The sequence below is a fragment of the Saccopteryx leptura genome, chromosome 1 (genome assembly GCF_036850995.1).
Source record: "Saccopteryx leptura isolate mSacLep1 chromosome 1, mSacLep1_pri_phased_curated, whole genome shotgun sequence".
Taxonomy (NCBI): domain Eukaryota; kingdom Metazoa; phylum Chordata; class Mammalia; order Chiroptera; family Emballonuridae; genus Saccopteryx; species Saccopteryx leptura.
The window spans coordinates 63,361,429-63,374,791 of record NC_089503.1 but is presented as its reverse complement, the minus strand read 5'-3'; the positions used below and the strand labels follow the sequence as shown (position 1 = coordinate 63,374,791).

At 45.7% G+C, this 13,363-nt stretch overlaps 1 protein-coding gene across 1 annotated transcript; it reads left to right on the top strand.

Moving 5' to 3' along the window:
* The first annotated feature begins 2,292 nt into the window (after positions 1 to 2,292).
* Positions 2,293 to 9,973, top strand: KCTD14 (potassium channel tetramerization domain containing 14). Its single transcript, XM_066369384.1, has 2 exons — positions 2,293 to 2,462; positions 8,988 to 9,973. Exons 1-2 carry the CDS (start codon positions 2,397 to 2,399, stop codon positions 9,660 to 9,662), a joined length of 741 nt encoding a protein of 246 aa, XP_066225481.1. The 5' UTR covers positions 2,293 to 2,396; the 3' UTR covers positions 9,663 to 9,973.
* Positions 9,974 to 13,363: the final 3,390 nt, after the last annotated feature.

The window sequence follows — 13,363 nt, the reverse complement described above, 5'->3', positions numbered from 1 at the left end:
AAAAGCGGTGTGCAGATATGTCTTTGAGATCCTGCTTTCAATTCTTTTGGATATATGCCCATATAGTATATACCAAGTAGACTTGTTGGATCACATGATAGTTCTATTTTTACTTTTTTGAGGAAATTCCATAGTATTTTCCTTAGAGGTTGTATTCTTATTGAATCAAAAATTTTAAACTATTTTTGGCCTGACCTGTGGTACTGCAGTGGGTAAGGCATCAACCTGAAATGCTGAGGTTGCCAGTTCAAAACCCTGGACTTGCTGGGACAAGGCACATATGGGAAGCAACTACTACAAGTTGATGCTTCCCATTTCTCCCCCCACCCGCCCCATCTAAAAATCAAGAAATAAAATTAGAAAGAAAACCAAAACTATTTTTAAAGAACAGTTGTAGATTTTCAGAGAAATTAAGAAGACAGTACAGAGAGTTCCTATACCCTATGTTCAGTTGTCCCTATTCTTAAAATATCACATTACTATGGTATATTTGTTATAATTCATGAACCAATATTGATACATTATTATTAACAAAAACCAACAGCTTATTCATAGTTTCTTAGTTCTTACCTAATGTCTATTATCTGTTTCAGAATACCACATTAAATATACACTTAGTTATTATGTCCCCTTAGGCCACTCTTAGCTGTGACAGGTTCTCAGATTTTAATCATCATCATCATCATCATTATTATTATTAGAGAGAGGAGGAGAGAGAAAGGAAGATACAGAGAAAGACATAGAAACATCAGTTTGTTGTTGCATTTATTCATGCATTCATTAGTTGAGTCTTATATGTGCCTTGACCTTCTTTACATTTATGTTTTGTCAACATAAAAAAATAAAACAACCTGACCAGGTGGTGGCACAGTGGATAGAGCTTCAGAGTGGGACTCAGAGAACCCAGGTTTGAAACCTCGAAGTTGCTGGCTTGAGCAAGGGGTCACTCGGTCTGCTGTAGCCCCGGGTCAAGGCACATATGAGAAGGCAGTCAATGAACAACTAAGGTGCTGCACGAAGAATTGATGCTTATCATCTCTCTCCCTTCCTGTCTGTCTCTATCTGTCCCTCTCTCTGTCTTTCTCTGTTTTTGTCACAAATAAAATACAATACAATAAAATATTTAGACCTGACCATGGTGGTATTGGTGGTACAATGGATAGAGCATCCACCCAGAATGCTGTGGTCCCAGGTTTGAAACCTGAGGTTGCTAGCTTGAGTGTGGGCTCATCAGCTTGAATACAGGACCATTGACATGATTCCAAAGTCGTTGGCTTGAGCAGAAAGGTCGCTGGCTTGAAGCCCAAAGTTGCTGGTTTGAGTCTGCCAGTCCAGGCACATATAAGGAGCAATCAATGAACAACTAAAGTGAAGCAGCTACGAGTTTATGTTTCTCACTCTCCTCACTCTCCTCCCTTTCTCTCTCTCTCTCTCTCTCTCTCTCTCTCTCAAATAAATTTAAAAAATTTAAATTATATTTAAAAAAATAAAAGTCAGTTCACCAGGGGGGAAATGTGTTTATTAGAGAACAGCAAAGAATTGCAATTTGGGACATGCAAAATTCCACAGACAAACTGGGAAAGCAGAGAGGACCCTTCTTTAATAGAAGAAAGGGGGTATTCAGAAGCGGCTGTTACAAAGAGTCCATTGGACGAAACTGAGAATTCAAAATGTAGTACTTTTTCATTGGCTAAGCTGTGCCGGAGTCTCGTTGGCTTAGCTATTGCCCGGCGAGGAGCAAACCTTCCTTCCTCTTACTGGGGTAATAAAATAGAAAACATCTTCATGTTGGAGATGCAAGATATTCCTTTCTCCCTGTTTGTGAAGTCATTGATCATGAGTAGTAAAGCCTGAGAGCTCCCCCTACAGGCAGTAGGGACTCCAATTTTAATTGAGATTTTCTTGAGTAATTTTTATAGTTTAAACCAGTAAAATAACCCACTTAACATGTATCTTAACTCTTTTCTTCCCAGGTCCTATTTTGCACTTTTAGCAGTTTATCTGAGATGGATAAATAGTCCACACTGGCCCCCCTATCTCCTGAAACCTTGCTTTTCTCATCTGTGAAATGGGTGTTGATTGTCCTTGACTCCCCCAGGACTGTAGTGAGTAGTCTCCTACTTTCAATGTCAGTACCCTCTGCCTCTCCTATTTGGCTGTCCAGGAACACTCTGGTGAGAGACCCGGCAGTGACTAGCTTAGGGTCTCACGGGAAGCCAGGCCCAATCCAGGCCAATCTGGGGTTCTAACCACACCCTGGGTACAGCTTCCCTCACCCCAGGGCGAGGAGCAGGTGCACTTCCGCCAGCTACAAGTACCTGGCACGTGGAAGATTGGGCGGGTTGCAGGAGCCGCGATCGGGCTGCGCAGTGCCAGCTGCTTGCAAGGCCAGGGTGATGAGCCTGACCACCGGCCGCTCTCAGCCGCTGGGCCGAGCCGCATCCCCCGCGGGCCCGCCAATCGTGAGTGCGCAGCCCCAGGCGGGCGGGTGCCATGTCCTTTTCCTCACCTGTCCCGCTGCCTCTCCCTTCTTTCAATCCTCTCGGGTTCCTCGCCCGTCCCTACCCCCGGTGGTCTGAGTTCCCCCTGCTTCTGATGCGCCCTCTCCACCTCTGGCTGGGCGCTCTTTCTCCCGGCTGTTCCAACCACTTTTCTCTCTCCTTCGGTGCAACGGTCTCTGTTCCTATTCTGACTCAGTCCACCCTCTCCTCTTTACCTCCTTTCCTGCTTGGCTGCCTTGGTTTGTCTCCTTTTTCTTTTGTTTTTGTTTTAGCTACTCTGGGTGTGTCCTCCCTCTGCCCCCTGCTTGGTCCTAGTTCACTGCTCTTGCGGTCTCTCCCTCTATCCTGCTCCCATCCCTCCTGCGGGTGGGAGAAACAGAGCCAACCAAAGGCTGCCAGCGTACCATTCCCTCATCCCCCAGACTCCCACCTCCTCCAGCCTTTCCCCACCCTCTGGCTGGGTCCTGAGTCCGCAGCCCACTCACTCTCAGGGTTTGGGGGAGGATCAGGAAAGGCCCAATGCACTCTAGGAGCATACCATTCTAATCTGTCCTGGGCTGGGTGCCGCCCTGAAGACTTGTGGGAAGAGAAAGCAGATCCAGGAGTGGGGAGACTGGCTGTTTCCCATAGGGTGATGTTAACGTCACTGTTGTTGGCTATTGACAAAGTCACCTGCTTAGTGGCAGGGCTCCCTCCCTAGGTGCTAAATAAATGTCTGAATGAATTATAGAGCAAGGGAGAGAGCCAGCATGATGCATGATGCCAGGTAGGGCACAACTGGCTTTCGTCAGAAAACCAGGTGCTCCTGTAAATCATTGCTGCAGGTAAGCTCCACTCAATTCAACAGACATTTATTGAGCATCCCAGTAAGCTGAGCCCTGTAGTAGGTACTGGTGTCATAAAGATGAATCAGAGATAGTCTTCTCTTAGGAACATCACAATCTAATGGTGAATACAGATGACAAAGGGAATTACAAGATAGGTAATTAATTATCAGACTGTGGAAGTAGAGGACCTTTGGGTATCACAAGGAGACAATCCATCTTGAAAGATTTCTGGAGGAATTAACTTGGATGAATGAGCTAAATAAAGGGAGTGTGGGCATTGAGTGAAGTCCTGGAGGTAAGGGGGCCCAGCCTGCTCTGGTTGGTGGGGAGAGGCAGCAAACAGTTCTGGTAGCTGATTGCCAGTCTTGCAGGGGGCTAGTAAACCTTATTAAGGAGTCTAGAATTTATTTGGAAGGGAAAGTAGGGTCACTGAAGAGTTTAATGCAGAAGGAGATCAGACTTGCACTTAAGAAAACTACTCTGGTGGCCCTAGCTGGTTGGCTCAGTGGATAGCATGTTGTCCTGGTATATGGATGTCCTAGGTTCGATTCTCAGTCAGGGCACACAAGAGAAGCGGCCATCTGCTTCTCTCGCCCCCCCTTCTCTTCCTTTCCCCCTCCTGTAGCCAGTGGCTTGACTGGTTCCAGCGTTGGCCCTGGTGCTGAGGATAGCTTGGTTGGTCCCAACGTGTCAGCCTCAGGTGCTAAAAATAGTTCAGTTGATTTGAGCATTGGCCCATGACAGGGGTTGCTGGTTGGATCCCAGTCGGAATGCATGCGGGAGTCTCACTATCTCCCCTCCTCTCACTTAGAAAACAATTTTTTTGAAAGAAAAATTACACCTGACTAGGCAGGAACATAGTGGATAGAGCGTCAGACTGGGACACAGAGGACTCAGGTTCGAAACCTCGAGGTTGCTGGCTTGAGTGTGGGCTCATAGACATGACCCCATGGTCGCTGGCTTGAGCCTAAGGTCATTGGCTTGAAGCCCAAGGTTGCTGGTTTGAGCAAGGGGTCACTCACTCTGCTGTAGACCCCAGGTCAAGGCACATAAGAGAAAGCAATCAATGAACAACTAAGGAGCCGCAATGAAGAATTGATGCTTCTCATCTCTCTCCCTTCCTGTCTGTCTGTCTCTCTCTCTGGCTCTCTCACTGTCTCTGTCAAAAAAAAAGAAAGAAAGAAAGAAAGAGAGAGAGAGAGAGAGAGAGAAAGAAAGAAAGAGCGAGTGAGCCCTGGCTGGTTGGCTCAGTGGTAGAGCGTCGGCCTGGCGTGCAGAAGTCCTGGGTTTGATTCCCGGCCAGGGCACACAGGAGAAGCGCCCATCTGCTTCTCCACCCTTCCCCCTCTCCTTCCTCTCTGTCTCTCTCTTCCCCTCCCGCAGCCGAGGCTCCATTGGAGCAAAGATAGCCTGGGCGCTGGGGATGGCTCCTTGGCCTCTGCCCCAGGCGCTAGAGTGGCTCTGGTCACAACAGAGCGATGCCCCGGATGGGCAGAGCATCGCCCCTGGTGGGTGTGCCGGGTGGATCCGGTCGGGCGCATGCGGGAGTCTGTCTGACTGTCTCTCCCCGTTTCCAGCTTTGGAAAAATACAGAAAGAAAGAAAGAAAGAAAGAAAGAAAGAAAGAAAGAAAGAAAGAAAGAAAGAAAGAAAGAAAGAAAGAAAGAAAGAAAGAAAGAAAGGGAAAGGAAAGGAAAGGAAAGGAAAGGAAAGGAAGAAAGAAAGAAAGAAAGAAAGAAAGAAAGAAAGAAAGAAAGAAAGAAAGAAAGAAAGAAAGAAAGAAAGAAAGAAAGAAAGAAAGAAAGAAAGAAAGACTACTCTTTCAGAGTAGAGATTGGCTTGGGGGAGGGCACTTGACGGGGGCAGGGTGCCATGGAACTGACTAATCATTTAGAATTGTGGGTGGGTGGGTGTGGTTGCTGTTGGGAGCAGGATGGATGGTTACAGTCTCAGTTTTGGGCTCAGACAGGAGACAATGGAAAAGGTCAAGGTTGTGGGTTGGGGAGAGATCTTGATGGGCTTGGGGTACAAATGAATGGAGATATCCCTCTATTGACTCCACTGAGGGTGACCTAAGGAAATGTATGTTTGGTGGAGGTTGCAGATATGTAGGGACCCTTTCGACTACAACTGGGTGAGAGCAGGGCCTGATTCATCCCTGTGTCCTCATGGCCAGCATTGGCCTGGCATCCAGCAGGGGCTCCTAAAGACTGTCCTGAACCCATGCACATGGGCTTGGTACAGGCTTTCTCACCCAGGAATGCTTCGGCAGGGTGACTGTAGAAAAGGAGGGGAAGAGCTGCCACGAGGAAGGGTAGGTGGTCTGGAGGAAGGGTGGAAAAGAAGTCTTTAGCTGCTGGAAACACACACTGTACTTATGGATGAGGTTAGAGGTCGGGATTTCCAAGAGACTGAGAGTTTAAAGGAGAAAAGAGACAGAATTAAGAAGGTTGGGAACAGGGCCATGGTGTTATTTGATAAAGAAATGGAGCTGAGGATGTTGCAGGAAGCTATTTTGTGAACCATCTGGAAATGAACTTCAGAAATGACATTTGAAGTGAGAGGATTCTTTAGACTTTAGAGCTGGAAAGACTCAGAGTTCTCTTTATCCATTTTGCCTCCTCATTTCATAGATGACTAAGCTCTGGCCCAGAGGAGGAAGCGAGCTGCCCCAGGCACATAGCTAATTATTGGCGCAGTGGGACTGGATGCTGGGAGGGGTGGAGGTAGGGAGTGAGACTGACATGGGTCAGTCCCAACTTCATCACTTCCTAGCTGTGTGACCCTTCTTCCTGAGCTTTCCTTACCTGAAATGTGGGGACATTAAGAGCACCTGTGAGCTTTCAGGTGCAGGAGTGATGAGAGCACATCAATCCATTCAAGGGTTAAAATCTGCAACTTTGCATTTAACTACAGAGGGATCATAGGGTTAATCAAAGAGCCTTGCCAAGGGACCTTGAGATTGATGGGAGAAGGAGGGAGTCTCGGGTTCTGGGCTTATTTTTCTCACGGCTGTATTGCTTAGCTGCTGTCAGAGTGCATTCATTCTCTCTTATCCCTTCTCCCCTTCATCCAGCAGAACTGTCTCCTGGTAGAAGCTGTTGCCATGGCAACTCAATTCTTCCCCAGCAGTTTAGCCGTTTTTGGCTCTCTTAATCTCAGTACTTTAATCTTAGAGATAAAGTTCACAGACAAGTTGAGAACGAGGTCACACCTACATCAGATGGAAAGATATACCTGAGCTCTGACTCTGCCATGCCCTGTGTTTAGAGTTCTCGGGTGGGTGATTCAGCCTTCCAACACTGCACCGATCTTCCCTGCAGCAGCAGCCATCATATTCCCTAGGAAACCTTTCCTGACAACCTCCAACACACACCCACAGAAAGCCGACCCCTCCTACCTTTGAGTCTTCTTTCTTTGCTCCTACACATCTAAGCCACCTGTTTTCTTCTCTCCCCTGTGAGCTCCTTGAGGGCAGGGACTATAATGGATTCATTTGCATAGGAGGAGGCTTACATGGAATAGGTCCTCTCTACATTTTTAGAATGACTGAGTAACTAAGGAAAAGAAAGGTAGAGGTATTTGAAAACGAATTTATACAATGACTAAGAGCACAAGCTTTAGGGTAAATCAGACCTGAGTTCAAATGCTGATATCATCACTTAAGAGCTAGTTGATCTCAGGCAACTTGCTTCACCTCCTAAAGCCTTAGTTTCTTTATCTGTAAAATGAGGATTTAATACATTCCTCCTAGGGTAGCTGTGAGAATTGAGTTAGAGACTGTGTGCAAAGTGCCATTCAAGGGTTAAAATCCTGCAACTTTGCAGTAACTACACTCTGAGGAGAAGGATTGTGTTCTGCTTATTCCTCACTGTGTCCCAGGAAGCGGGCAAAAAATAGGCACATACATATTTTATTGAATGAGTGAGAGGGTTTTAAATAACGGAAGTTATTCCAGAAGCTGGTTTGTAAGGATAACAACTGATATCTCACCTCACATATAACTGCTATATGGTATTCTGGTACTTTTGCTAGGTCTGTGTGGCGGCACTTAGTATTCCCCAGACGCAACCTGTCAGTTTCTACGTCCCTTTCTGCACTGGGCTGTGAGCATCTCCAGGCCCCACTGTGGCGTCTCACTCACATCTGTAGGGCTCAGACCAAGGTCTTGCATAGAGAAGAGGCCTCTAAAAATTCTGTTGAGCAGCTAAACCTAACTTATACTTGTACCAACCTTACAGTTTATGAAGCAGTTGTACACCCATTATAGCTGTTGTTATTGGCCTTTTCATCACCCAGGTTATTCCTGTTATTTAATATCCATGGGCCCATATTTTGAAAAAATATCCATCAAACAAATTCCATTTATTAATCAAAGTTGTGTCACTGCTAATCAGGACATCTGATCCATATGAAATAAGAATTTTTAAACCCAACTCCCAGCACAGGATGTATACACACTGAAGTACTCAAGAAATGCTTCCTGAGCCTGTCCAGGAGGTGGCCCAGTGGATACAGTGTCCACCCGGGATGCAGAGGACCCAGGTTCCAAACCCGAGATCATCACTTAAGAGCATGGGTTCATCAGCTTGAGCGGGGGGGGGGGGGGGGGGGGGGGGGGGGGGGGGGCACTGGCTTGAGCCCAAGGTTGCTGGCTTATGCAAGGGTCACTCACTCTGCTGTAGCCCTCGGGTCAAGGCACATATAAGAAAGCAATCAATGAACTAAGGTGCTGCAACAAAGAATTGATGCTTCTCATCTCTCTCCCTGTCTGTCCCTCTGTTTCTCTCACAAGAAAAAATAAATGAAAAGAAATGCTTCCTGAATCAATACATGTATGGTTTCTTAGCCTTTCTGAAAAGTTGAAAATGGTTTGCTTCCCCTGCTCCCTTAGACCTTAGACCTAAACATCCACCTTGGGAACTCCTGACTCCACAACAGCTCTATATCACCATTTTACAAATGAGGACACTGAGGCCCAGGAAGGGGAAAAACCTTGCCAAAAGCCAGACTTTGGAAGTATTGCTGCTGGGACTTGCTTCCACAGCAGCCCGCTATACTAACGCTCTGACCTAAATGAGAAAATTAAAATGCTTGAATGGGTTTTTTTTTTGTTGTTTGTTTGCTTTTTTAACAGAAACAGAGAGTCAGAGAGAGGGATAGACAGACAGGAACAGAGAGAGTTGAGAAGCATCAATCAGTTTTTCGTTGCGACACCTTTGTTGTTCATTGATTGCTTTCTCATATGTGCCTTGACCGCGGGCCTTCAGCAGACCGAGTAACCCCTTGCTCGAGCCAGCGACCTTGGGTCCAAGCTGGTGAGCTTTTTGCTCACACCAGATGAGTCCGCGCTCAAGCTGGAGCGCGACCTTGGGGTCTCGAACCTGGGTCCTTCGCATCCTAGTCCGATGCTCTATCTACTGCGCCACCGCCTGGTCAGGTGGGTATTCTTGTATCAAACTGAAATCTTTGTCTTAAGTTGCCCATTCTCTGGAGCTACATAGCATAAATATAACACCCTTCAGTTAAGATGGGCCTTTCAAAGCTGAAGCCAATCATGGCTTTCCTAAATTCTCTCATAGAGGTTATTCTTTAGATGAAAATAAGTCATGAGCTCCCTGGAGGTGGCGCTATTGGCTCACTGCCTCTTGTGCCCCCAGATATCTCCTGTCGTGGAGCTGAACGTGGGAGGCCAGTTCTACACCACCACCGTGATCACCCTGAGAAAACTCCCGGGCTCAAAACTGGCAGATATGTTCTCCAGCCTAACTAAGGCCTGCACGGATGCGGAGGGCCGCTTCTTCATCGATCGCCCTGGCACCTATTTCGGACCCATCCTGGACTACCTGCGCAGCGGGCAGGTGCCCACACAGCACATCCCCGAGGTGTACCGTGAGGCTCAATTTTACGAAATCAAGCCTTTAGTCAAGCTCCTGGAGGACATGCCGCAGATTTTTGGTGAACAGATGGCTCGGAAGCAGTTCTTGCTGCGGGTGCCAGGTTACAGCGAGAACCTGGAGCTCATGGTGCGCTTGGCGCGCGCAGAGGCCGTGGCAGCGCGCTGCTCCAGCGTGCTGGTGTGCGTAGTGCGCACTGAAGAGGATGCCGCGAACTGCGCGGAATCCCTGCGCGTCCTGGAGGCGGACAAGAGGTTGGTCGTCAAATTTGGGCCTTGGAAGGCGGCCCCAGTCATCAGGGACCTCCTGGACTCCGTGAGGATGGACATTGAAGCTCGAGGGTACCAGGTAGCCTATGACTACTGCTCCAAGAAGATATTCCAGCCTAAACCAGGGGCCTACGAATACTTCTATTCGTTCCTGTTCAACTGGTGGTGATTCTCACTGGCCGGGGTTGTTTGTTGTGGACTCTGTGAGGCTTATGAAATTAAAAGTTGCCTTCAAAATATACCTTAATTTCAAAAATAAACATCAAACTTCCAAGGCGGTCTGTAAAGCTTGCCCCCCAATATTTATCTTTCCTTAAGGGCTTTCCACTCATTGCAGTGGACTCTTCTGTACTTGGGTCTGCAAACTCAGCTCGCGAGCCACACGTGGCTCTTTAGTCCCTTGAGTGTGGCTCTTCCACAAAATACCACATGCAGGCACTACCTCGATAAGGAATGTACCTACCTATATAGTTTAAGTTTTTTAAAAAAATTGGCTATCAAAAGAAATTTCAATCATTGTACTGTTGATATTTGGCTCTGTTGACTGAGTTTGCCGACCACTAGCAACCGCTTCCTTGTTACAGCCTCCTGTACCTGCCAGACGCTTCCCTTGAAGACCAATGGCAAGGCTAGATGAGTTTGACTGTTTCAAAAATGCTTTGGCTGGAGATGCAGGGTGTCAACAGGAATATAATAGGACACTATGAATTGAGATAGTCTGATCTAAAAATGCAGTTCACCCAGCCTCAGCCAATCCTCTGGCCCAGGTGTGTGCCTTTGTGAGGAAAATGCCAAGTTAGTACCCATAGTATATGCCCCTCAGGTCTTTCCCAGATGCTGTGTTGGCTGCTAAAGCCTCCCAGCCATCCTGTCTTTGGAACAGTGGTTCTCAAAGTGTGGTCTCTGGACCAGCAGCATCAGCAACACCCGGGAACTTCTTAGAAATACAAATACTTGTTCCCCACCTCAGACCTACTGAAGCAGAAATTGAGTGTTGGCCCAGCAATCTGTTTTAACAAGGCCTCCAGGTGATTCTGATGTGCTGTAATTAAGATCTGACCTAGAAAAGAATTGCCCTTTTGTTTGTGTGTCTCCTCTCACCTCAGGGAGGGACCAACTCTACTACAGTTCCCGTTTGGAGCTCTTTGTGGGATCATATTGAAGTCAATTTTCTTTTTTTGTCACAGAGACAGACAGAGGAACAGATAGACAGGGAGAGAGATGAGAAGCATCAATTCTTCATTGCGGTTCCTTAGTCTCCTTAGTTGTTCATTGATTGCTTTCTCTCTGTGCCTTGACCCCGGGGGGGCTCAGAAGAATGAGTGACCCCTTGCTCAAGCCAGAGACCTTGGGTTTCAAGCCAGTGACCTTTAGACTCAAGCCAGTGACCATAGAGTCATGTCTATCCCACGCTCAAGCCGGCAACCTTGGGGTTTCAAACCTCGGTGCTCAGCATCCCAGACTGACGCTATATCCACTATGCATTCACCTGGTCAGGCTGAAGTCAATTTTCACCTGCCACTACATTCTTGCTTAGTGTTTCTCCTCTATTCTACCCTGCTTCCCGCACTTCCCTTCCTGTGTACATCACACTTGCATAAGAGACTGTTTCAGGTTCTGCTTATAAATCTAAACATTCATCCTTCTCCAAGTTCAGGTTTGGAATAGATGGCCCCTTCCCTGCCTAGAAGAGTGACTCAGCTATCCTAAGTTCCCCATGACTGAAGGGCAAATTTAACTGTCAAGGTTTAAGAAATCGATACTGAGTCAGGGAGTTTCAAATTTAAACATAAAATTGCTCATAACAAAGTCATTTTCCACAAGCGTAACAATTTAGTAATGCATCTGCTTGTATTTTTTCTTATTTTCAAAGTTTGTTTTATGTTTTCCTTTTTTGGTATTTAATATAGCTGACAATTTAAAGTGGAAAAATCCTGAGTATCTGTTTGAACTTTTTATCCTGAAGTAGTTCAACATTATCAAGAGCCTGAAAAAAAGTTCATGCCCTTTGATCAGTACTTATGACTGATTGGATTCTAAGGAGACCCCTCTGCTTCTTAAGATGTAAACAGAATTTCTACACTTGATCTTAGCCAAAAGGCTGACAGAATTTCTTAAAATCTCAATTTCGTTAATTATGGGAAGGTCAATGACTTCCCCATGATCTTTGCACACTCCCAGAGAGCTTGTCTTCTTATGGTCCGCTCCGGTTCTCTGAGCCTGCCGGATTCATTCAGCATAGGGATCACTTAAGATTTCTTGAACCTGTTGTTGTTCTGCGCAATGCTCACCCATATTTAACACATCCTTTTCTTCATTTTTACAAATTCACTCCTAGGAGTTATTTGTGCACATAGCAGATTGTGGAAAATACAGACAAATAAAGGGGAGAGAGTTTACAACACAAATGAAAAAAAAAAAATCCAAATTGAATATTGGACATATCTATTCTTAAAAGTGTGTTAGTCACCCACATCACTAGAGGCTTTCCACTAAGATTTATTTATTTCCTTTTCTTTTTTCCCATCCTGTTTTTGATATGCTTCTCAATAGGTGGGAGTAATTTTCCCCACCCCGCTGACTTACTGCGTGGTCTGATGATTTAATCTGGTCAATGGGGTACGAGTGGAAATGACAGAGTGCCAGTTCTGAAAAGGCTTTAAAGGCATGCCAAGTTTCCACCAGCCCTATTATTTACCAACAGAAGACCATGTTCCAGTTTAGCTACCTTTTTTTATTGCTTTGGCTTTAGCCTGCATCCGCTAGGATCTGACTCTTTTCCTAAGCAATTTACCAAACTATTTTATTAAACAAAGGCAATTCCAATATCCTCCTCCAGCTCCCAATCCATAATACAATTAAGATAACATACTATTTTACCCCACTTAACTTATAATTGGAAATAAGTTAGTTACATTCCATCTGTATAATGCCATATTATGAAGAAATTAAAGTTATATTTATAAAAATATAAATATGTATGATTTTACTTTTATGTGGAATCTAATGAACAAAACAAACAAAACAGAAACAGACTCATAGATACAGAGAACAGACTCACAACTGTCAGAGGGGAGGGACTTTGGGGGGCTGGGTAAAGGAATTAAGAAAAACAAAACAAAAACAAACAAACCTCACAGACACTGACAACAGTATGGTGACTACCAGAGGGCAAGGGGGATGGGGGAGGTAGAAGAGGGTAAAGAGCAGATAAATAAATGGTGACGGAAGGAGATGACTTTGGGTGACACAGAATACAATATATAGATTTATTATAGAATTGTACACCTAAGCCTGACCAGGCAGTGGCGCAGTGGATAGAGCATCGGACTAGGATGCAGAGGACCCAGGTTCGAGACCCTGAGGTTGCCAGCTTGAGCGCAGGCTCATTTGGTTTGAGCAAAAGCTCACCAGCTTGGACCCAAGGTCGCTGGCTCCAGCAAGGGGTTACTCAGTCTGCTGAAGACCCATGGTCAAGGCGCATATGAGAAAGCAATCAATGAACAACTAAGGTATTGCAATGAAAAACTGATGATTGATGCTTCTCATCTCTCTCCGTTCCTGTCTGTCTGTCCCACTCTATCCCTCTCTCTGACTCTGTCTCTGTAAAAGAAAAAAAAATTGTACACCTGAAACCTATATAATTTTGTTAACCAATGTTACCCCAATAAATTCAATAAAAAATTATAGATAGCTTAAAATTACTGGGGAGGAGTGCTCATTAAAGACAATACCTTAAAAAAAAAAGACAATACCCCCTTTTTTTTTAGTGAGGGATAGGGACAGACAGACAGGAAGGGAGACAGATGAGAAGCATCAACTTATTGTGGCACTTTAGCTGTTCATTGATTACTTTCTCATATGTGCAAT